This window comes from Cervus elaphus, chromosome 23 (assembly GCF_910594005.1).
Source record: "Cervus elaphus chromosome 23, mCerEla1.1, whole genome shotgun sequence".
NCBI lineage: Eukaryota > Metazoa > Chordata > Mammalia > Artiodactyla > Cervidae > Cervus > Cervus elaphus.
The window spans coordinates 69,151,766-69,177,441 of record NC_057837.1 but is presented as its reverse complement, the minus strand read 5'-3'; the positions used below and the strand labels follow the sequence as shown (position 1 = coordinate 69,177,441).

General features: G+C 39.2%; 1 protein-coding gene across 1 annotated transcript in view; it reads right to left on the bottom strand.

Annotated features, from left to right (window-relative positions):
- The window catches only part of TOP1 (DNA topoisomerase I), an 85,901-nt gene that overhangs the window by 14,705 nt on the left and 45,520 nt on the right, over positions 1-25,676 (bottom strand). Inside the window, exons 4-13 of the mRNA XM_043884139.1 lie at positions 24,871-24,994; positions 23,640-23,695; positions 21,114-21,209; positions 20,113-20,188; positions 16,700-16,812; positions 11,638-11,753; positions 8,236-8,357; positions 7,190-7,312; positions 5,385-5,572; positions 4,955-5,099 (exon numbers count right to left, since the gene is read on the bottom strand). Of these exons, the coding sequence (XP_043740074.1) occupies positions 4,955-5,099; positions 5,385-5,572; positions 7,190-7,312; positions 8,236-8,357; positions 11,638-11,753; positions 16,700-16,812; positions 20,113-20,188; positions 21,114-21,209; positions 23,640-23,695; positions 24,871-24,994 (1,159 nt within the window). The remainder of the gene's footprint in view (positions 1-4,954; positions 5,100-5,384; positions 5,573-7,189; positions 7,313-8,235; positions 8,358-11,637; positions 11,754-16,699; positions 16,813-20,112; positions 20,189-21,113; positions 21,210-23,639; positions 23,696-24,870; positions 24,995-25,676) is intronic.

The window sequence follows — 25,676 nt, the reverse complement described above, 5'->3', positions numbered from 1 at the left end:
ATAAAATGCAAAGGAATGGTCTATAAACTGTGGAAGATATGATGGCTCAGAGTTTTCTAAAATAAATAAAGTCCTAGGATTGACAGTCTAGTCTGAGTATCTTTAAAAATTTATCTGTACTTAAAAAATATATATATATACACACATATATATATACATTTATAGGAAATGAGTAAAAATTTGTCTCTATTTATAGGTCACTTAACTGTCTATATAGAAACTCCAGAAGACACAGACATTTTTAGAATAAGAGTTCAGCAAAGTTGCTAGATAGAAGATCAATATTAAAAAAATCAACAGCATTACTACTCCAGTAATAACAAACAAAAATGTAGTAATGACAAATACTTGAAATTCAATAGCACAAGAAACTATAAGCCCTCTTAGAAAAGATTTTAAACATGTGCAAAACCTCTATGGAAAAATTAGGACATAATATTGAAGGATATATTCAAAGACATGAATTAATGGAGAGGCATGTAACAGGTTCACGGATGGGAAGATTCAATAAAAGACTCTCAATATTTCACCCCTGTTAATCTATAATTTCAGGACTTCCCTGGTGGTTTATTGGCTAAGACTGTGCTCAGAATGCAGGGGGTCCTGGGTTCGATCCTCAGTGAGGGAACTAGATCCCTCCCGCATGTTGCACCTAAGAGTTCACATGCCTCAACTAAAGATTCAGCGTGCTGCAACTAAGACCCAGTGCAGCCAAATAAATAAAGTACATATTTTTTTAAAAATCTGTAATTTCAATGCAATCCTATAAAAAAAACTCAATAGCCTTCATTAGAACTTGACAAATTTATCTCAAAATTAATATGAAAAGGCAGAGAGCAAAGAGAAGTTTAAGAATGAGACAAAGAAAACTTGTCCTACTCAATGGTAAGGCTTCATAAAGCAACATTAGGTCAGACAGTGTGCTACTGATAAAGAAACAGACAATCAGGACAGAGAGCCCAGAAACAATATGGCATACATGTAGAAATGTGATATATGAGAGAGGGGAAAACACAACTAACTTGTTCTGGGGCAACAGGTTACGCATTAGGAAAAAATATATTGGCTCTCAACCTCAAACCATATACAGAAATACATTCTAATGGATCATAGATTCAAACATCTTTTATTTATTTTTTCAAACATCTTTTAAAGAGCAAAATTTTAGAAACAATGGCAGAGATACGGAAAAAAGAGAAACTTGAGCACAATGTTGGGAGGATGGTGGTGAGGTAAACTGGTTCCAGCACTTTAAAGATTCTTTATTAGATATTTCCAGATTGTTCTCTAAAGGAAATTTTCATCTATACACACAAGGAAAATGTGTTTATTCCAGCACTATTTATATTAGGAAATGACTATAAACTATAATTAAATGTTTGTTGACAAGAGAACAGATGACTTTTTATAAAATAGAATACTATGTAGCAAATAAAAATGGGTAAATTAGAAATATGTATCAAGATAATAAACTCTCAAAACCAAAAGGTGTTGAGATAAGTTGCAAAATGATCTCAATAAATATCTAATTTTAAATCAAACCTCTTAAAACAGTACTACATGGTGTTCATGGACACATAATGTAGTAAAAATACACAAGGATGAAAACATTAAATTCATTTCAGTATTCTCCAGGGAAAGAGATAAATGTTACCTAGTGAGCTTCAGCTACGTTTATCACAATACTTTTTTTTATATAAATATAATTTTATAATTATATATATAACATATATATAACATACACTCTAGAAGCCCTGATATGAATACATTCTTGAAGGGATAGAAAAATGTTTTTCACCTAGCATATAAGGTTTTCTTGTTGGAGACTCTTCTTTGGAGATTCTGGTTTAATTAGCTCAGAGCAGACAGGGACATCAGTATTTTATTTGGGAAGTCATTTTTTTTTTTCCTAATGCTCTCCCTGTGATTCTTTTTTTTTTTTATTTGATACATTTATTTCACAATATAATAGCCACAGTAGTGATAGCTAACACCTCTGTCACATCACATAACTATAATTTTTTTCTAGAATCACAATACTTTTTATGAAATGAAGCAGTTGAAGAAATAGGACATGATGTTAAGGTTTGACACGGGCAGATGGGGGGACGCTATATGAATGATTATTGTAACTATTTTTGTATGTTGGAAATATTTCATTGAAAATAAAATCCTTATTGCTTGTATCTTTCCACTTTTATCTAAAAAGAGACTCTTATCTCCTGCTGGCAATGCACTTAAAAAAAACTATTTAACACACTGTCAAAACCTCAACCTCTGAAGATCTATTCTGAGTCGGAGATAACTGAGGACAGGCAGAAAGCTTAAGAAATCACACTTATTTTCTCCTCAACAGTACCACTCTCCAAGCCTTTAACAATTTTTTATGACTCAGGATCGCAACCCAACTGCTGGAGTGAGCCACTCTGCACTGGATATAAGGTTCTAGGCAGGGCCTACATCTATGTGACTTCCTAGGTTTACTACCATAACCATTACTCAGAAACCTGCATAAATCCTTACAGCGCATAGGAGGTCTCTGGATATTGTCTGAATGAATTGGCTGGCTCTCTGCCCTTAGGGAACTCCACTCAGCTTATCTAACAAGGCTCTCAACCCCAGAGACTCTCCTACAATCAGTGTGAATCCCGCCTATAAGAAAGAGCGCACAATCCTCGTGTATTTGGCGTCTGTTCATCTCTCTTGACCCCTGCTGCCATCACCCTAAGTCACTGCCACTTCTTGGCTGGAGTACTGCAATAGCCTCCTCTTGGTCTCCCTTCTTCCTGGGTTCAATCCAGTCTCCACAGAGCAGCAGTCAGAATGATCAACTGTATCACAGGTTTCTAAAAACACAAATCTGGCATCATTCCCATTTAAAACCCAGTGGCTTCCTACTGGATTTAGATAATATAAAAAAATTGAAGGAAGAATCTTAAGATTTGGCCTGCATCCCTGTCTCCAGTTCCCTCCTCATTGTATCTTTCTTGATCATTATACTCAAACTACAGTCTTGAGACCACTAAGTTCTTTCTTACTTCAGGGATTTCAAAAGGCTACTTTCTTTGTCTGAAATGCCCATTCCCCTATCCTTTCCATGGATAAATCCTACTCACCCTGCAAGTCTCATTTTAAACGTCACTTCCTCAAAAAGGCCCTTCCTAGGCCCTGGAAGCCAGATCAGGTGGTCTGTGGTACCCTGCGTCCTCTGCAGCACTGCCAAGAGTTTACATTCACTAATGTGATTATGCATGACGCCTGCATACTGGATCAAGACACTCCTCTGTTCCAAGTCAATGGTTCTCCATCAAATGCAGAACATGGTCTAGTCACTTTAGTGTGGCATTTAAGGTTGGCCACAATCAGGCCTCTCAGAGACTAAATTTATCAGTAAGATGGTGGCATGAGTACATGTCTGGTATGGTTATTAAAAGAATCAAATGTCAACTTACATGAAAATACTTTTAACAGTAATCCAATATCCTTCATATTGCTAATTTTTTTTTTACTGTGTGAATAATGTGAAATTAAAAAAAAAATAATAATATGAAATTCACCCCAACAGTAGTGACATTTAGCATATTTACAATGTTACTCAACCATCACTTGATACTTTTGTTACTCCTTTTCATACCCCTTCTCTCTGTCCATATGACACATGGCTCTTTGAAATACCTCTCTTTTGAGACCTAACTGCAACCAAATTTCCTTTAAAAAGTTGTTCCTATTCTCTAACTGCTGGGAATAACTGCTCCCTTTATCCAAAGCATTTAACATTTATCTTTCTAATACAACTGAATTCTTACCCAATTTGCCCAGCAGGCCATAAGTTCTTTGAGGGCTAAAACCACTTTTCATCTACCTTGGTCACCCTATAGCTCTGTGGTATTTCAGAACAGGAATATAACATGTTTCTTAAAGTGATTTGACTTTTACTTGCCATGGGGGTTCTCTTTCTGATTCTATGCTCACTTTAAACTAAGAACAGTGTCATTTTCCAATGACACTGAAGAACATATATACAAGGGCATTTTTCATTAGGACACAGGACTATAAGCTAGAAAATGTGCAGTCTGGTCTTGAAAAGACACATGGCCTTTTGAGCTGTGGCTCTCAGTCTTAACAAGTGTTTGATAAACTATAAACCAAGATTAAGAGTGGCTTTACCCTCAGTGCCCTGCATGTAAACAGTCAGTCTACACAGAATAATTCCCTGACTGGTTTTTTTTTTTTTTTGCGGAACTCATCTCTTAAGTTGCCATTCGTATTTCCACAGTATATCTGAGGGACTCATTCAAGCGGGGTATGCCTAACAGGCTAACTGATAGTCCTTCCAAGAGAGTTTTCGCTTTTCAATAACAGTATCAATAAACAGCAACACATGTGTACACAACAGTTTAAGATATGCTTTCCCAAACATTATCCCATTAAGTCCTGGTGGAATCTACTCAGATCAAGCCTTAGGAAGACAAAGTATGTAAGACTCCAGATTTTACAACTCTTTCTGGATTCAGAGTAATTATATTCCTTTCTTCAGAGCCCAGAAAGGTGAGGAAGAGGAAGAGAACTAGTTGTAGAAACCAAGGTACATTTACCACATTTTTCATCACAGTCTGACCACTTGACAGTAAGCAATGTAGAAGCAAGGACTGTGTGTGTCCGTCTTGTTTACCAATGTAATTCCTAGCACCATGCCTACACTGTGCCAGGCTCATACATGGATTTCAATTAGTATTTGCAAATTAATAAATAAGATTACAATGTGATGTAAAAAATGGTAACATCTTAGGAAGGTCACCAGATAATGCTAACTATGAAAAGTACCCTTTCTTGTGGGTGGGGATGGTTTTCAATTTGTCAAAGTGATTCTAGAGGCTGAGGACATCAGATTTCAAACAAAATGACAAGAGATTATCAGCCCCACTAACTGGTGCAGCTCTTGGCTACCACTTACCTTGATTCGTGAGCTGGGGTTTAGCATGATGTATTTAATAGAACCTTGGATGTTCTCTGTCCAGGAGACTAGCCAAGTAACCTTGTTATCATGTCGGACCTCTTTCCACTTATGACCTGGAGGAGGAGAAGGAACCTTGGCATCTCTGTGGAAATAAAGCAGTAGAGCAGTGAGGTGAGAAGTAATGACCAAGTTCACTTTTCATCACTGGAAGTGGATGAATCTGTGAGCGTGTATTTCCAAGTTTCCTCCTCACCAGTCAATACATGATAAGCACCTGGAGATCTATACAAAGAAATACCACACGGCTCCCAAACAGTCTTCTGTAATGGGGCGGGGGGGGGGGGGGGCGCGGGGGGCGGGATCCAAACTACCAAGAACAAAGGAAGCCCCCCACTTCATTTCTGGCCAAAGGACAAACTGTGCTCACTTGCTACAGTTGATGATTATATCCTCAGGCATGATTCGTCTCTTCAGCATGCCCATCTTGGGGTGGTTGCCGCGGCCACGGAAGAGCCCAGGAGGTTCTATCTTGAAGTTGGCGATCCTCTCTCTGTGGTTATCCATAACACAAAAGCCATATTCTTTCAGTAATTTTTCATTCTCCTCTTTGATTTTCTGGAAGATAGCCAAAAAGCACTCAAAGGGGATTCAATCTACTGTTCTCTACTTACACATTTCTTAGCTCTTGTGCGAGAACAGGTCCAGATAGAGAAAAGTCTAAAAATCACTGAGAAACAAATTCAGATAAAGGAAAACCTATGAAATTTTTCTTTTCTTTTTCACTGGATGGCTTGTGGGATCTTGTTCCCTGACCAGGGATCAAACCTAGGCACCCTGCAGTAGAAGCTCAGAGTCCTAACCACTGGACCACCAAGGACTTCCTGGAAAACCAGAGTTTTTTTAAAGCTTAAATATAATAAAATTCCCACATGAACATTATTTCACACAGGGTTTCCAGCACAAAGAAATCTGCTATCGATTCTTTACTAGTACATGGGTACATATATTTCACACTGCGATCTTTTCTCTTTCAAAAAACATAAAGATTTGGAGCCCCCTTACCCTGTGCTAACCCTCCCCTCATATTGATTAAACTAAGTCCTGCTGCCTTGTGCATAGATAAAGATTCGCAACTTGCTGGTAACAGGTTATCCTTGGCAGGGCTCTGACATGGTGATACTTATAAAACCTCCTGACATGGATTTTAGTTTGAAAAACAACCCTGGAGTGAAAAGTAAAATAAATCTCGCTAGTCTGGAATACTGTGATGACCAAACTGGGACTGATAAGGCGTGGTGCAGCGTCATTCCTACCAGCTCTGTAGTGGCTCCTGCTTGTTTCAACGAAAGGCCAGACAGGTGCTCTCAAACAGTGAGCTATAGAGACAATGGCCCCAATTACATAAACATGCAAGTCTAAGACACTGAAATTTAAGACTTCGAAGTGATAAGAATCCCTTAAAATACTTAACTTCCAGACCTCTGCTAACCTGTTTTTTTTAATTCCAGCCTTGAGCCCAAAAAGTCAAACTCCAGCCTTGAGCCTCTAGATCGGGGAATGGCAAGCTTTTTCTAGATAGAATATGTTTTAGGCTTGAGGACCATATGGTGTCTGCTGTAATTACTCAACTTTGCCACTGCTGAATGAAAGTGACCATAGATAACAGGTAAACAAGTTAGATGTGGCATGTTTCAATAAAACCTTTGTACAGAAACAAGCCGCCTATTTATAGTTTGCCTACCAATATGCTAGAGGAAAGTGACATCCCAGTCAGATACTAGAAAGATCCTTCAGGAAGTGAGGTTGGCCACAGCTAGAAGATGAAGTTGGATGAGTGTGGCTAAAAACAGATCAAAGAAAGAGTGTGTGTGTGTGTGTGTGTGTGTGTGTACACATATAGCCAATATGATTTTATATGTCTTAAGTCCCTAACATCTAGGAGCCACTGTAGGTCAGATCTCCTCTTCCTTAAACACTGTATTACTGGAGGCCACTGGCTGGGTTTTAGGTTAACAGAACACCAGCTCATATTGAGCCATTTAAACATAATGCCTATTCACAATTTTTAGTCTACGTGAAACCCTTAAGAAAATCGAGACTTCACTAGGCCAAGAATCTTAAATCTTTAGTGTAGAAATCATTAAAGTCAAAGATGTTTTGTAAGAACCAAGAAGAAAATTAAACTAATCACTATTTCAAAATTCTCCAGGGGTTTAAGAAATTCTGCAGTACCAGTTTCTCTTCCTTGCTCATCTGTTTCCGAGCTTCTGTCTGGGCTTTGAAATACTGGCTCATCTGGGTAAAATCACATTTGCTGAGGCTGGTGATAATATTCTTCTCTTCATTGGTCATTTCCTAGTTAAAAGAAAAGGGGGAGACAAAAAAAGACAGTAAATAAACTAATAAGCCCTCAAGTTTCTCCACAATTACAGCAAAGTATCATGTTCTCAGTCCAAGAGTATCTAGTGAGGCAGTTAATCTAAACTTGAGAGTTTGGGGGGGAAAAAAGAAACAATTTTATTTCCTTGTTCTATTATAAAATATGCATGTGGTGGAAAAATATTTAGGAGAACAACATTGAAAACGTAACTCTCATGTCATTTCTTAAGATTCCTTAGCACACTGCCACCATCTCCTAAGCATGAATACCATGGCTGGAGAAACACAAATATATATATATCATTTAGTGACAAGAGAAACATTCCCACACTCCTTCTCTCTTAGAAACATCCTTGCTCTATTCACTTATTAAATCTTATTTTTACAGCTATTCAGAAAGTGAGCTTCAGCTCACCCTCTGTTCACATTCTCCAAATTAAGAATAAGAAAATTGTTTAAAATCATCTAGGCAGACAAAGGCTATGTGGTTTTAAGAGCAGAAAGTACCTAAAGCTAAAGACATGAATCAAAAGGGAACAGGACAATGCTAATGCATGTCTCTTTGCAATAGCAGACAGAGGGCAGTCCCGAGAGACAAACTTTCCTTTGCTCAACTGGAGCTAAGGTTTCTGTTTGACCTAAGCTGATAAACTCTCTCCGTTATAGCCACAGGAGAGCCAAGAGGAAAAGAAACACAGTTATTCTCATTGGATAGAAAACCTTTATAATACAGTAAATGAACAAGGAGGAGAAAAAAACCCAACTTTCAATACAATAAAATTCATAAAACTCAAATTGTACATCAGGGAATTCTTTTGGTAAAATTACCATTTATTACTTAGTAGCAGAGATCAGTGTTTTTGTAAGGGGCTAGGATATTAATACATGGGCTACAATACCTTTCTCCAGTCTTTAAAGAAATTTTTCCTAAATATTTCCTTAGTAGTATATTCATGGTCGAGCATTTTTGCAAAGAACGTAGCTACTTCTTCCGCTTTGGGGCTCAGCTTCATGACTTTACCTAGAGACAAAAGTGGTTCCGAAAAATGAGGTGCTGTATTCATGCTCTGAGGCTAAACACTGAGGTTCTGGAGACATCTTCTTTCATAATGGTTTATTTACCTTCTGAAGGTATATATATATAAAGGTCTGGTGACGCGTGGCAACAACAACAACAAAAACAGTATTATCGATTAACATCTACTTGTATGAGTTTTCCTTCCCTTTAGCAGATATTTACCTGGGTCATTCTCTGGAGACTATGCCCGTAAATTGTTCCCAGGAGCCTGCTCAGGACAGGGATGACCTGGGGGAGGCCCAGTCACTCTTCCTTTTCCTTTCAGCAAGCAGGGTCCTTTACACCTCTTCAATGGTTTTTAAAAATCAAATCCTCAGAGGGACTCCTGCCACTGCTAAGCTAAACAGCTTCTGTTCAAGAAGGGGAGGAAGGGATAGGACAGGGAGTGGAAGAAAGGAATTGTGGGGAAAAGAAATAGGCATCTTTCTTCTTCAAAGTTAGGTGGGTGGAATATGAATTAAAAAAATATATATTCATAGCAGGCAAGCCCAGATATCCCATATGAAAAACCTAAATAAGACCTTCCTCTAGAACTTTGCTTCTCAATGTATGGTTCATGGACCAGCAGTACTGACATCACATGAGTTTGGCAGAAATATAGAATCTCAGGCCCCACCCCAGACCGACTGAACCAGAAAGTACATTCTAATGAGACCGCCCAGGTGGCTAGTGTACACACCAGAGTTTGAGATGCCCTGGAACACAGGCAGTATTATAAACCAGCCTCTTTCAGGGAAACAGGAATCATCCAGAACACAGGGATGACCAAGGTTCTTGGCATTATACACATTTTTCCACTGCCTTACCTGTTACATAGATACTAGTAATTTACCAAGGATTTTCACATTTATTACAGAAAACTAAAACTTAACCCAAATTCCATTTATTTCAAAACTCAGAAGACATCTCATCTCATGATGGTTAGACAGTTTCATCCCTGATTGCAGGGACGGTACAGGGAACTGCAGCTCTAAACAAACTTTCAGGGTAGACAGAAAGAACCTGCTTGAAATCTATAACTTTAAAAGGCCAACAGGTGGCGCCACTTCCCCTCTAAACCTAGCTCCTTCCAAAGACAACACAGCTTGGGAAGGACAGGCTGGCGTTTCAAGAGGTTCCTGCACTTCAGAATTCACTCAAACCTGAACCAGTGTTGCCAGGTAAGATGTAACATGCTTCCGATATAAAGGAAACCAGGTAAGATGTAACATGCTTCTGATATAAAGGAAACCAGTAAGTCACTAAGAATAACGCAAATGACATAAAATAAAAGGCAAGAAAGAATGTAAGCTGTTCTCGCATACGTTTGGTATACTTGGGAATTCTGCTGAATTCTGTCCCAATACAGAAAGCAATTTAGACGCCTCCTGTTTTAGATGAGCTGCCAAAAGATGAAATGACAGCTCCCAGCAGTAGAAGGGTAGGAGGATGACTTAGAGGTTCCTGGCAATGGTAGTGCTTTGTAGGAAAGGCTGAGCTCCAGGAATAAGAAACTGCTAAGTCAGAGCTGAAAACTGGAGGTTCTCAGAGGTCATTCACTGCTTCAGCCAGCCCGTGCCCCTCCTTCCCTGGCAGGCACTAAAGGAGTCTGAGAATTCTCTTCCCTAGAGAGTAGGCAGGACTGACGGTATCAACTTGGTAGTAAGTAAAATACAACTTCTTGACTTACTGCAGTGTGGGAGTTTACCTAATCAAAGGGAAGAAATTCGAGAAAGACCAAATGAGAAAATGTGAGAGCCCTGGAGCTGGAGCTCCGATAAGGAAAGAATGCAGAAGGGACCAGGATGACCTGTGATGATTAGTTCAAGCCTTGGCTTCCCATCTCTGAAAGTAAGGGAAACCCAGAGGCTAAAGAAAGGAACCCAGCTTTCCTTCAAATCACTTTGGACCTCAAAGTTAGGCTTCACCAACTGAGTCTCCTAAAGTTCAACTCTAAAGGTAAATCTATACTAGGGCTATAGAATATCTGCACTTTTATGATTAGCTAATGTTCTTTGTCATCATTGGAGTTTTGGCTTTGAGTCACATTGCAGAGTCTCCAGAATGACCACTATGAAGGCTGAAGGTAGAATTCTGTCCCATGTTCTCCAGTCAACACGTGTCAGAATGAGGCTATAAAATCCTGCAAGATCACACATTCCATGAGATCAGAGATTCATCAGTATTGTCCACTGCTGGGTCTTGGTGTCTGAATATAGCACGTTGAATAAAGACAGTTTAAAACAACGAATTCCAGTCTTACAAGTTTGACATGTTCTTCATTTGCAAGACCCAGCCTTTCAGTATAAACTACTACCCCTTGACCTTTAAGCACCCACGGCCCGAGACCACAGCTGGTGGACAGAGACGTGCTTTTCAGCAGTTCCTGGCTCAGTTTCTCAAAGTTTGGTCAGCAGACCACTTGGTTCAGAAGCACCCATGATCACTCAATATCAATTAAATGAGCCCAGATCCACCTGGTAAATCTAAAGCATATGAGAGTTTGAGGAATAATGCTCTGGTCATTTCTGGAGAAAACCCTTGGAAGGAGGGAAATCAGTTGAGTATTACCATCTGCATACTGCTATACACCAATAAGGGAGCATCAAGGACTACTCTCAAAATTCTCAGCCCAAGGACAGAGGTCTAAGAGTGCTCTACGAGAACCAGGCCGGATATTTCCTCCGAGCAGCTCATCAGACATGACCGCACAGAGGACACCAGCACAGCGCTGCAGCACAGATGAGGGACAGACACCTGCCGGCCCCGCCCAGAGGCGGAGGGCAGACTGAGTACCTTGTCCCCAAGCAAAGCACTAATTCTATTTCTAGCAGCGAGCAGCTTGTAAGCTTGCATTTTATCACTAAAATAAAATACTACCATTCAAGTCAGTCTTTTCTAAGAACTCTTACAAAGAGTAGCTCCTTAGAAACGTCATTCAGATAAAAAACATTTAGCTTGTGGACCAAGCGCTGGCTGTGACCTATGTAGCTGGACCTTTTTGAGACCACGCCTCAAAGGGAAACAAGGGAGATGAGACAGCTCCTTTCTCACAGAACTTTTGTACCAAATGGGCTTTTAAGAGCTAACACCTGATGGCCCTTTCCCCAAACCATACAATGACATGAGAACAAAACGAGATAAACAAAAAGGATAATACAGAACAAGACGCTTCCCCACTTTCTATTCCTAAATAGAAGCACACTCTTTCCTTGGCCAAGAATTGGACAACCTTGGAACTCACCATCATAGTAAAACTTGACGTTCTCTGGAAGAGGTTCATATGGTGGAGCGAATACAGGGCCTTTATGTTCTAGGAATTTCCATTTGATGCCTTCAGGATAGCGTTCTTCTTCCCACCTTTAAAAGACAAAGTACAACCTCATTTAGTGTCACTTTACCTGATATTGAGATTATCACCGATTAAATACCAAAATAATCATCTGCTCAACTGACTGGTGCTCTGGAATGATTGGTTCCCACATTCAAGATCTGGGTCAAAAAAACTAGCATCCTTCACTTTGAAAAAGCCAATGCTTACAACAAAGATGATGGATTACTCAGGTGAATGGAGGAAAACACATTTCAACAGTTTAGTTCAAAGAAATTGAATATATGAGCTCATTATTTAGCAATGATCACAGCTGTTTTAACACAATGGTGTAAAAGTAAGCCACAATCGTGTACATGATGGAGGCACTATTTTATTCACTGATACAAAGGAAAAGGCCTCCTGGGAATGGAGATGTTGGGTGAAGGTACAGGGAAAACCACCCTTGAAGTGGTGGTGGTGGTGACTTAGTCACTAAGTCGTGTCTGACCCGATGTGACCCCGTGAACTGTGACCCACCAGGTTCCTCTGTCCGTGGGAGTTCCCAGGCAGTGAAAGTTTGGAGTCTGAACTACTGGACTGCCAGGGAATTCCTAACTCCAGTGTTTTAAAATTAAGATTCCAACTTTTTATAGTTCCTCCTAATTCCATCATGTTCATCCTAAGGGCTCACGACAACTTAAGCTTTTAAGCAAATTAAGAGATTCACTCAATACTAAGCCTCAGTTTAAAGAGAAAGAGCATATCCTATGACACACACTGATATCACTGAATCAACAACTACTAGTATAGAAATAAAAATAACAGTGTTGGCCTTTTAGGCCCCCATCAACGGTTCATCAAAAAAGTTAGGAAAAATATGTATTTAATCACATTTAACCCCATCAACAAACTCCCCAGTTTCTAGATCTTTTCATGAAGAATCATCTAATGTTCCAGCAGCTCAACCCTGACATGAAAGTATATTCAACTCAAAGCAGAGTTGAAACCCTCTACAACTATGATGGGTAACAGTTAAAAATGGGGTCATATTTCTCATTTTTTAAGGAATCTCTATACTGCCCTCCATCGTGGATATAGGAATATAGAATGCATATCTACTTGCATTTCCACCAACAGTGCCTTTTCTCCACACCCTCTCCCACATTTATTGTTTATAGACAATGATGGCCATCCTGACCAGTGTGAGGTGGACACCTCACTGTAATTTTGATTTGCATTTTTCTAATAATGAGTGACAGTATCGTTTCATGTTTGTTGGCCATTTATAAGTCTTCTTTAGAAAAATGTCTGTTTAGGTCTTCTGCCCATTTTCTGATTGCATTGTTTATTTTTCTGGTATTGAGCTGCATGAGCTGCTTGTATATCCTGGAGGTTAATCCTTTGTCAGTTGTTTGATTTGTAATTATTTTCTCCCATTCTGAAGGATGTCGTTTCATCTTGTTTATTGTTTCCTTTGCTGTGCAAAAGCTTTTAAGTATTACTCAGCCATAGAAAAGAACTCATCAGAACGTGGAAGCAACCTAGATGTCCACTGACAGATGAATGGAAAAAGTAGTTGTGGTACATACACACAATGGACTATTACTCAGCCATAAAAAGGAAACACATCTGAGTCAGTTCTAATGAGGTGGATGAACCTAGAGGTTGTTATACAGAATGAAGTAAGTCAGAAAGATAAATATATACTAACACATATATATGGAACCTAGAAAGATGGTACTGAAGAATTTATTTGCAGGGCAGCAATGGAGAAACAGGCGTAGAGAACAGACTTATGGCCATGGGGAGAGGGGAGGAGAGGGTGAGATGCGTGGAGAGAGTAACATGGAAACTTATATTACCATATGTAAAATAGACAATGGGAATTCACTGTATGTCTCAGGGAGCTCAAACAGGGGTTCTGTATCAACCTAGAGGGGTGGCATGGGGAGGGAGATGGGAGAGAGGTTCAAGAGGGAGGGAATATATTTATACCTATGGCTGATTCGTGTTTGACAGAAAACAACAAAATTCCATAAAGCAATTAGCCTTCAATTAAAAAATAAATTAAAAAAAAAGGGAACTCATTTGACTCTGTTCAAATAAGGTGGATGAACCTAGAGCCTATTATGCAGAGTGAAGTTAAGTCAGAAAGAGAAAGACAAGTATCGTTTACTAACACATATGTATGGAATCTAGAAAGAGAGTGCTGCTGAACCTCTGTGCAGGGCAACAATGGGCACACAGACGTGGAGAAGAGACCTGTGGGCACTGCAGGCTAAGGAGAGGGTGGGGCGGATGCAGAGAGGAGCACCGACACACACTGCCGTACGCAAGCCGGCCAGCCAGCGGGAACTTGCTGTGTGACACGGGAGCTCAAACCTGGCGCTAGGGGGTGGGGGGGGAGGGAGGTCCCAGGAGGGAGGGGATGTGTGTGCGCCCATGGCTGATTCATGCTGATATATGGCAGAAGCCAACACAATACTGTAAAGCAATTATCCTCCAATTAAAAATAAATTCTGAAAAAAAAAAGGGGGGGAGCTGGGTTTAAGAAGTTTTTATGATTGAGCCTCAGCATGCTGCCACCACCTCTACCACTGTTTCTAGAGAGAAAACATGACAGTGAAGAAACCCACAGGGATCCTGACCATTTTCCCATCCTCACAATCACTAAGGAGAGGGGGAAGAGGCTCACAGTTGGCTTGTGTTTGGCAGGATGAACAAGTCTTCTTCGCCCTGAAGCAAAAGACCTGTACGTTTGCCAAACTGGTAAACGGTGTAACTGTTTTAGTGAGACGGCAAAAGGAGTAGTAAAAACGAGAGTATCTGCCATTTAAGTTCCCTGACTAGGCTGTCAGGGACAGTCGCTGAGGACAGGACCACTGACTTCAGAGTCTAAGCAGCAAGCCCACAGTGGCAGCAAGAAAGCACAAGCCATCCGTAAGAGGTCAGTCACTCCTCTTCTCCACCTTCAAAAGTTCCAGTGGTGCGTTCAAGCACTGTGCTTAAGAATGTGCACAACTTTACAACCAGCCTTGAGAAACACATGCACTGGAGACTGTAGCCAAGGCTGCTCAGCCCCAAACCTACCGTCTTCAGTGATTCCACTTAAACCAAAACAAGAATAAAAACCATAGGTCACAGTCTCTCAGAATTAACATGTGTTAACAGTGATAAGAATTTCAACCACAGAACCAAAATTAGGCTATTAGACCCTTCAAGGATACTTAATTTCACACACACAAGGCTGGACCAGAACAAAAGTGTATCTGCCTCCAGGCCCAAAAAGAGCCAGGGCTCCAAAGGAAGGGGGAGAGAGCACGTGATGACAAAGAAATGAACTTGTTCACTCAACAAACTTACTGAGCACCCAACCACAGAACCCAGAGAGACGGAACAGATGATGAATTACTAACTCACCACTCCCAATAACAGCCCCTGACTTATATAATCACTTCATCTCATCTTAAAAAGAAATGTTTTATTAGAGGTCATAAAAACCTTTCAATATCCTATCACTAAAAACTGATTAGTTTCAAAGGAAAAAGAAATAAAGAAAAATGAGAAAAATGAAAACACACGTTCTTTAGTTTTCTGACCTCAGGGAAGCCCAGATTGCCTTTGCTCTGTATTTCTCCTTTCCTACCCTTCATTTCACCCATGTATGTCCACACCAACAATTGCTCATCATATAGCTGTGCTGAGCCTTTCTGCCACTGCAGCTCTGCTCCTCTCAGCCACCTCCTTGGTCATGGATGTTTCCTCATTCCTCAGAGGTACTGGGCAAGATTACTGCTCTCTATTACAAAAGCCACAGAGTAAATGCATACCAGTGGGTCTGGAACTCTACATACCAAACTACAAACAGTGGTTCCCTCAAAGCTAGAGAAGAAAAATGGGAATGGGAGAAAGAAGGAAAGCGAACTGTCATTTTTTCTTAAATCATATACCTCTGAATCATTGGAATTTTTTCAACATAAATACAAATCATGTATAATATAGATATAGTAGATAAAATTTTAAGAAAAGCCAGTATTAAAAATACAAATTTATTTCAAAACTCTAAACACCTAGAAGTAATGTTACTGCTAAAACGTCCTCGATTGAAGACAGTCTTCACTGTCTGAATCTTCATTTCCCATACTGAAAAATGCCTGTTTTTGCATATTTTGATACTTATTAATTGTTCCTAATCTGAGAGACGTTAAACAAAACGACGTATTATTTATTATTTTTCTTTGTATCTTTCTTTGCTACTTGTGAGGTTGATCATATTTTCAGATGCTTGCTAATCATGTATTTTCTTTAATGAATTGCCTTTTCCTCATTTTTCTATCAGACTGTTCCTTTCACTACTTGTTTTAAAAGAGTAAATTATAGAAATCCTATGTGTGTATGGAAACATGCATATGAATAAAGTTGCATTTAAAATGAGAGGGAAAAGATGGATTATTCTATAAATGACGTTGGAGAAATTGCCTATTTAAAAAAAACTCCACAAGAAAACCTGCGTGGATATTTTTATAATCGTAGAATAATAAAGTCCTTTTGAAACAAGATGTAAGGAAACAGAGCCATAAGGAAAATATTTGTAAATCTGATAAATCAAAATTAAAATCTTCTATATGGCAAATACACTCATATTATTTAAAAAAAAAAAAAAAAGAAGAAGAAGAAGAAAGAAAAGAAAACAACCCTAAGGGAAAATGTTTGCAATACAATGGGCTAGGGTTCCTAACATGAAAAAATAGCTGTTTCTACAGCTCACTCTGTTCAATAGAGTGGAACCCAGTTTTGAGATCCAATAGGGAAAGAGCTAGTTAATGGTCTCACCAGAACTTGCAAGATTTATTTCAGAATGTTAGAGCCCACACAGATTAGTTCAAGTACTTCCCTCCTCCCCAAAATATCAGGCTATTAACTTTACTAACTCAACATTCTTGTTTCATTAGGTTGTAGAATCAAAGAGCTACCATTTTAACCGAGATATTACCATTTCCATTTCTGCTCCTCTTCCTTCTTCGGCTTCTTTTTCTTGCTATCTGGCTCAGGAACTTTTTTATCTTTATCTTTATCCTTATTCTTGGTTTTTTTCAATTTACCATCCTACAAAGAAACATGGTGAGAAAGCACTTAACTAAGGACCAACCACACTGTTCAAAGTAGTTCTGGGGGCCCATTAGGAAGAAAAACTGGAATCATGGAATATTAAAACTGGAGAGGTTCTTAAGTCTAATACTCAAAGAGGTAGATGAATAAAAATTTACTGGTACTTTTTTCTAAAGCAGTATTTCCTAAAACTCCCTGACATGTGACTATCTGAGGAAGCAGTTAAAAACACTCATTCTGCAAGAGAAGACCCTGGGAAATTTTTTTTTTTTTTTTTTTTTTTAGCCTCATTGGAGTTTGGAACAGCACTGCTAGAGGGAGAATAAGCCCTGTGTACTATCCTCACTTTTTTTTTTATCCTCACTTATTTTAAAATCTACATATCTTTAAACCTCTTGTAATACCATCAAATAATGGGCACGGAGACTTTTTAGGTATTAAATACACAATTTGGAAGGAAATTTCTGACCAAGTCTGGGGGGGAATACTTTATTAATGCCACTTGCATACACAAAGTCAGGAAGTAGTAAGCAAGCTTGGGAAGTACGACAACAATGACCAATTCCTACCATAGTACTTCTTTGAACTGTAACCTGAGATGAGCTGTCACAGTGGCATAGGAAAAGAACAAACATGCACCAATATAAAAATTTCAACACACACACAGACAAAAATGAGCTATTCACCAGGTGAGGGTGAGGGGGTCCTGCCTATAGAATCTAAACTCTGCTGAAGAATATTTTCCTTTGTCCTAACTATTTGATATAATTTAAGCTTTTATTCAGCAAGATTTATATAGCTCTGAAAGGTGGTTTGAGTCACCTTAAAATCAGTTACAGAATGGCAGAACTTGAAAGAACTTTGTAGACAGTTTGGTTTGACCTCTTCCAGTTATAGTCAAGGAAACTCTGAGACAGAGGTTTTGTCATTTGGTCAAGGTCAAAAAGCTGCTATTGACCATGATGAGAGCCCAAGTTTACCAGAAAAATAACAGAATGTGACTCATGGGAATGACTGAAATATATAAACATTCTAGGAATAAGTGGTAGGATGGCAATCAAGATAAACTCAGGGAAAGAAAACAACCTTTGGTGTAGAAAGAAGGGGAAAAACTACAGTCCTATACATATTTTAAAACAGAATTAGAGAATATAAATGTGTAAGTATGTCTGGGAGGAGAAGATACCAGAGGATCGCATGAATTCAGGTAATGTTTGCTGTTCAGGCTCACAGTTAAGACACTCTCTGAATAGCTTCTGAACAGGCACTCAGGTGGTTCCATCAGGAAACTGCTGGCTCCATCGTATGTTCTCAAGCGTCAAAATGAGATTATCAGTCACTAAGAGGCTACACAACAATTCCCAGAAATGAAAAATTCCATGGCCAGCGGAGAGGTTAAACGACTTCTCTTGCCATCTGTGGTCCCTACTACAGTAAGACTGGGTCCTGATTCAGTCTTTCAGCCTGTTTTTTTTCCCTGTCCCTATAGGGAGATGTTTGCTAAGACAATTAAATAAATGAAGTCAACCATTCTTTTCCCAGATGGCTTTAACAGTTATTACTAATCTCTTCGAAATGCAGAGAAAGGTATTATTATATAAATGCAACCTAAGCATAAAGGCAATAGAGAACACATAGAAAGCTGAAGTTTTAGTGAATTTCTTATTGACTAGTCTGTACTGACAGTCTACATGAAAGTGGACTACCACACTCACTACTCAACACTTCATGCTCAGTTCCTTGAGGTGTCTCTCATAAACCTGAACATGTGCCAAGAGCAGGTTAGCTGTCAGAAAAACTACAATTCCCTAAATCCAGGCCCTGATCTCTCACCTACTCATTCATATGTTTCATATGATTTCATTAGACACTCCTCCTCCCTCCTTGTGAAATTAAACGATCAGCAAAGTCCCACAGGAAAGAGGACATGGCACCTAGTCTGTCGGCTTTAGAATCAAATTCCAGTTTTACCACTTAGTACCTGTGTGGCCTCAGGCAAAAGATTTCACCTCTCCATACCTCAGTTTCTGCATGTGTAAAATGGAGATAATAATAACAATACTTCCACTTCCTCTAAGGGCTGTTGTAAGGATTAAATGAAATGATAGCTATAAAGCATGAAGAACAATGCCTGGCACACAGTAAGCACATTTAATTTGATTGGCAGGGGGTAGGGTGTGTACACTGCTCACGGAATCTCAGTTCCCTGGCCAGGGACTGAACCCAGGTCATGGCAGTGAAAGTTCGGAATCCTAACCAGGAGGCCACCAGCAAACGCCCCTAATTTGAATCATCAATACTGCTGCTACTACTATGATATAGATTACACTCTTAAGACTCACTGCCCCTTACGCTCACTATCTTTACTGATGATACTTCCATGTGGACTTTACATCTGTGAATCCATTCTGCCCAAGACAATGGCTAACCTCAAACAGAGGATGAAAGCTAAGGACTCACTCAACCACTTCTTCCCTTAAGAGTGTAAGATGAAGCCCCCTGTGAATTTCTGACATCTTTTTCTGAATTACTTGCCCACAACTCTTTAGTACAAGTTATCCAAAGTGTCAAAAGAAGTAACCGTAATACTATATGTTAAATCTACCACAAGCATCAAATAAAATGCTTAGAAAAGTACTTGAATTGAAACTGAGATTTTTAAGGAAGGCTATAAGGTAGGAGACAAAGAAAAGAGGAAGACTATATGTGTTCCAGACAGAAGGAACACAGCACGTGTTACATAAAGCCCTGAAACACAGAAGAATCTAATGTGAAAAAGAAACAAAGGAGGTCTGTGAGGCTGGAAAACAAGGTAAATTAAAGAGGCACAAGACCCAGGGATGGTCAGCTATGGTCAAGAACTGGGATTTCAAGCTATGTCCAAGCAACACCCATTAAAGTACTTTAAATAGGGAGAGTTACCCAAAATGAGTGAAGGGCAAGCTTTGCTAGATTGGGGGAAAAAAAAAAAAAAGCTAAAAAACATTCCTAGGGAAAACTCTTGCTGGTTTTAAGCCAAAATATGACTTCTTGCTAGTATTTCTGTATGTACATATGAAGATGGTATAGTTTCTCTAAGAACATGTCAGCTGGCAGCATAGCTATGAGTGGACACCCAGGAAGCTAATATCTAAACTAATAGTGCCATAGCCACTGTAAGACGTAAGAGTTTTCCCAGTGTTTCCTGTACAACAGAGCAATAAACTCCTAAAAGCCACGTGCCTTTGAAAGTTATTTTTATAAAAAAACTCCCTATTCCAAATTCAAGTCCCAAAGGGCCTAAGTCTCTTTACTAACCTCTTCTTCCTCTAGTTTTCGTTTCTTCTCTTTCTTGTTATCTTCTGTTTTAATTTTCTTAGGTTTATAATCAGCACTAGAAAGGGGAACATGAATATGTAGTTAACACAACTGTGACTCAGTACTTCTCACCAGTAGGATTAGGACCTCCAAACTCTTCTTGGCGGCCTCCAAGGCAGGCGTGGTTGCTATTATTCTTGGCTGGGCGTTCTACAGTCAAGAACAGGAATGGAGAAAGTAAAGAAGGCCAGGCCAAGGACCAACAGTTATAACCCTACGCAGAACAAAACAAACAGCTTCATACTACATGCAGGCCTAGAAGGGAGGTGGAGTAGAGGTCTAAGTACATAAACAGACAATACTAGAAGTTGGAAATAGGGGAGGCAAACACACAGTGCAACAATGGCTACCACAAAGTAATAACTTGATGGGGAAGGGGAAGAAAGAAATTCTTTATGAATTCTAAACACATACAAATGAGCTAAGTATTTCCGTCCTCCCCTTCCAACTACTTTCTACCATAAATCCTTTGTAGATTCCCAAAACATAATAAATTTCACAAGGCTGAAAATAATGAATAGGATTTAACCTCACTGACTGAACCTAAGAGGCACATATAAGCCTCAAAATACGTGTTTTAAGTGAGAGCAATTTTATTACTTCTTTACATGGAAACTTCACTAAGAAGGTATTAACGGGCACAGATTCTAGGAAAAACTGCTTTAACAATGAAAACTTCTCTGTGGGAGGTGATGAAACACTTGAAGTAACTTAAATAATTTAAATATTCTTCATGAATTCTGGATTATTTGAAATTCCAACAATAAACATGCATTACCTTTTTAATAAGAAAAAATGTAAGAAAAGTGTAAATATACATTCAAAGAGAAATCCGTCACCCAGTCTATTAATCACAAATTCCTAAAGAGTAAAACTCAACTAGTGCAGAAGGTTCTGTGTACTATTCTCTTAACAACTCAAAAGTAGTAAGAAATACTCACTCATCCTCATCCCGAGGTCTCTTTAATGGCTTTATATCCTCTTTAGGAGGAGCAAAATAGCCATCATCTTCAGGTTCATCTTTAATCCGTGGTGGACTGAAGAGAAAAAAAATTGTTAGCCAGTGAGTGTTGGAAAATCCACATTACAAAAGTAATGCAAAGTTGGGAGAAGAAGCTAACAGAAGGATAATGACATACATGTGTACATATTAAAAGGTTCTCCTTGAGCACTTTTTTCTCACTTAATTCTCACCGCAACAGTGTCTTCATTTTACAGATGAAGAGGTGTGATCAAGGTCAGGGATCAGAACCCCTCATTTTCAGTCAGTATTCTTTCCATGACCTCTTGGTTCTCTTTGCCAACACAATCCACATCACAGTTAGGAACAAACCTAAGTTATTTCTTTCCCTTATTTGAGGGATCTACTGTGTATCTGACCCCACAAGCGATCTGAATTGATTATTCTAGTGCTCCAAAAGCTAAAATAAAGCTTTCACCAAAAAAGGAATAAAAATATATTTCCCAAACTTGAGGCTCAGAACAAAAAAACTGAAGTCATTCTAAGCCAAATCTTTTCACTGTTCAACTTCCTCCTTCGGTTTACTTTATACACAGAAGAGTACCTTGTCCTATTTTTGTTAGCATTTTGCCTTCTCAATATAAAAAGATGATTCTGTTAGATGACTATGTTGAACCAAAAAAGAGGAGAGAACAAATTAAAAAACCAAAGGGGCCAGCCACCACCACAGCCTGGGGTGTTCCCAGGCCTGGCACATCTTGTCAGAACCTCACTGCTCACAGCCAGAAGCATCCACAAGGTTAACTCACTCAGCACAAGGAATGGCCTCCAGACACAAAGAAAGTCACACCATCTCTAAGGGGGCCAAGGGATAAGCACCCAGATTTAGCTGCCAAATAAAGTCAGCATATTCACAGGGTTTCAATGCTGTCCCTGCCCCTCCCTTCCCCACAAGCATACTGGATGCCCTTGCTTGCAAATGAACTTAAGTATTTACAGAGATTAACTTTCCCTCCTTATTTATGCACACTCCCCAAAGGCCAACTTCCATAGCTGCTTCTCCCCTCCACAGAAACCACTGATACCGACCCAAGGGTTCAAAATCTCCAAAAGCTTTGCACCAGAAAGAAAGCAATGCTGCCATTTACCCAACTAGTTAAGTAAATGCTAGATCCTAGTACTATCATAAGTGAGGTTAAAAGCACATGGGAAGGCTTACTAGGCCTGAAGAAAAAAATTTTAAAACCCTAGAAAACTGTTCCAATTCAGTGAGGCATGTGGAATCTCTACCAAGACAAAGATGCAAGGTGGTGAGCAGACCAACAAAGCGAACACATCAACCACGGCCTCAAAGGGGGTGCTTCTGATCATCTAACCCAGAAAGGATCAAATCAAACCCAGGACTCCACACCAAGTCCAGAGAGCCTAATCATATCTTAGTCTTAGTTTAATAAAAGTCCAAGGCCATCTCCTGGCAGAAAATAGTTGCCCTGTGTTCAGTCAGTTATCTAAAGAATCAGAATGCCTAGCTTACAGCTCTAATGCTTCTTGAACTTTATTATTCTGTATTCCTGGAACAGTTACAGAACATGCCTAAAGAGGGCATTTGCTTCTCCTGGGGTAAGGAACCCAGAGTACATGGCACAATTTTCAAAACTGTTCTCAAATGAAACTGAAAGTTCAAAATTTCAAGAAAGCAAAACTCCCAAAACATTTTGCCCTGGATAATAAGGCAAACACTCCCAACAACTCCTGGTAAATCCATTCTGCCATTCAGTGGAGCAGGTTAGAATATGTTATTTATTTTTTTTGAAACTAGAGGAAACATTTGGACTTATTTTAGGGAGCTGCAGCTGATGAGGAAAACAGAATCTAAATGGCCCCACAAAGGAAAGGAAAGGTGACCTCTGGATTGTGGTGACCTCTCTGGAAAAGTGACCTCTCCTTCTGGAAAAGAGATAAAATACTTGTGCTCAAATCTACACCTGTCCCTAAAATGCAGATCAAATCAGTTTCTATATATGAGCTACCAAGGAATACTACCAAGGAATTCAGAGTAGGGGTTTTTTAGGAAACTCCAAAATTACTATTGACTAAGAATAGAGTTTCTTTTAGGGGGTGATGAAAATGTTTTGAAATTAGATAGAGGGTAGTGGGGGAGGTTATATAACCTTGTGAAAAACTAAAAACCAATCAACTGTACACTTTAAAGGGGTATATTTTATGGAAGTGTAAATTATATCTCAATTAAAAAAAAAAAACTTCTTCCTGCCAACCTTCTCCACTCAAAATAGCCTTCTATAAAATGTGCTGGTCGGTCTTGCTAAATGGCACTCTAGAAATGCTCTCATTGGCTAAGACCAAGTCCTTTCACTGCCAACTTCCTTGAAAACCTGGAGATGGCCAGGTCAGTGCATTTTAGGTGAACTCAAACAACACTGCAACATGGGCAGCTGGCCTGCTGGACACACACGGAGAAAGAGAAGCCAAGACAGCAGAGTCTTACCTAGAAAAGCCATTTTCCTTCTCCTTTTTTATTTTTGCATCCCCAGAAGCTTTAATCTGAAAGGTAAAACAGCAGTAACTGATTAGTATCTTAAAAGGACTAAAGCTGAAGAAGTGTCTACCTTACTTGAGATGATTGTGCCTCTACTCCTGAGGAATCTTGATCCCAGACTGACTCTTAATAGCAAAATTGAACAGGTGAACCAAAGATCTTGACACTTTTCTAAGACTCTTTTTTACAGTTCTTTACTGGGAAGTGTTTCCCTTCAAAATCGTGGCTTTTTACCTTTAAATGAGGGTAGGTCCCCTCCCTCAATAAATACACTCCACTTCTCAAAGATGTGCCCTCGGCAGAGCAGACAGGAAATAAAAAAACAAACCCAAATGAAAAGGAATACTTTATTTCCCATCTTCACTGACTTAGGCAAAGTATATTCATGTTTGCCCTCCTTCAACTTTCCAGACAAAAATATACACATAGACACATGCATAGGGTACCAATGAAAGAATACAAAAAAGAAAAAAAAAAAAAAAGTACAGTGGCTGCCACAGGAAAGATGGAGGACAGTGAGTTGAGGGTTAAAGGGAGATTATTTTTCATTACTGTCCCCTATTCTATACTGTCTGAATTTACCAAGTCCATCCAGCATTACTTTTTGAGAAACTAAAAAACTTTTTTAAAAAGGCTAGGCACAGTACTACTCCTCATTCATAGCCAGATGAGCTTATTTTGGGAAGGCTTGTGCTGGTTATACTGGAACCAAAAGCCACAAAAAGCACCAGTGTCACTAAATTTTCACTCAGGAAGAAGTTTCATTCAACAGAGGACCAATGTGGTATTAGGCCTTCTCTCAAAAACAAAAAACTAATTTTCCCCAAGAAAGAAAACTGACTTTTCCAGAAGTCCTACATCCCTCAATTTACCATATAAAGTAAGGTAATGACATGGATAGATTTGGTACATGAAATACAGTGGTAAAGTTTGGTTTTCATCATTTAAGACTCTGGTAGGCTCTGACATCTCTTGACACAGACTTTTTCACTCAAAGGTCAGGGGATGACAAAATTCTTTCTATAAAACAATTATCCTTCAATAGAAAAATAAATTAAAAAAAAAAATGGTCAGAGGATCTTACTTCTCAATGAAGGTACTTTCATGACTTGCTTTCAAAGGTAAACAAAATGAAAAATACACCCCACACCTCTTCCTTCTCCACTGGGAAGTTCTGTACCTTTTCTTCCTTTCGTTTTTCCTTGTCTCTGTCTTTGTGTTTGTCTTTATGCTTCTCTGAACTTCCATCTTTGTGTTTGGTTTTCTCCTTCTCTTTGTGTTTCTTTTCAGAATCTTTATGTTCACTGTGAAAATAAGACACAAACAGTAAGCCCAGAGTAGGGACCACAGGATTCATTTCACAAGATTAACTCACAAGATACCCTGAGATAACATGAACCATGGAAACTTACAATGCTTTAAATAACCAGTCCTGACAGAAAATTCAAGCAGAAACTCTTCACTACATCAGACTTTATCTTGCTTAATGTCTTAAGTTTTTCAAAGAGCAAAGGAATCCAAGGGAGAAACACAGTTATTTTAAACATACTAGGACATTTTTTTTAAAGTGTCTATGATACAACAAACCCATTGTATTTCTACAACATTCTACCAGCAAAAAACTATAATGAAAGCTCCAACTTGAGCACTCACATCTGATGTGAGGAGGTAAGAACAGCTCACCAAAAATCATTTAGTGGCTCAGTGCCAGACTGGAGACATACCATAAATGTGGCCACGCCTGGGCTTTGTGCAGTGAGCAGCCGACACAGTCGGTGTTTCCTGCCAGCTGAGGAAGAGCTAGTCACTTCTACAAGGGGCTCCTAAATCCTGCTTGGTCCTTTCCTCACAATAAGAAAAGCCCTATCTCAAAGCAAGGGCATGCTTTGAGGGCCTGTTCTTCAAAGCCTTGCTTTTAAAGGTGTTTGTGTACACACTGGTAATACTATTAAAAAAAAAAAGTGCTACTCCTCAGGAAAACAAAAT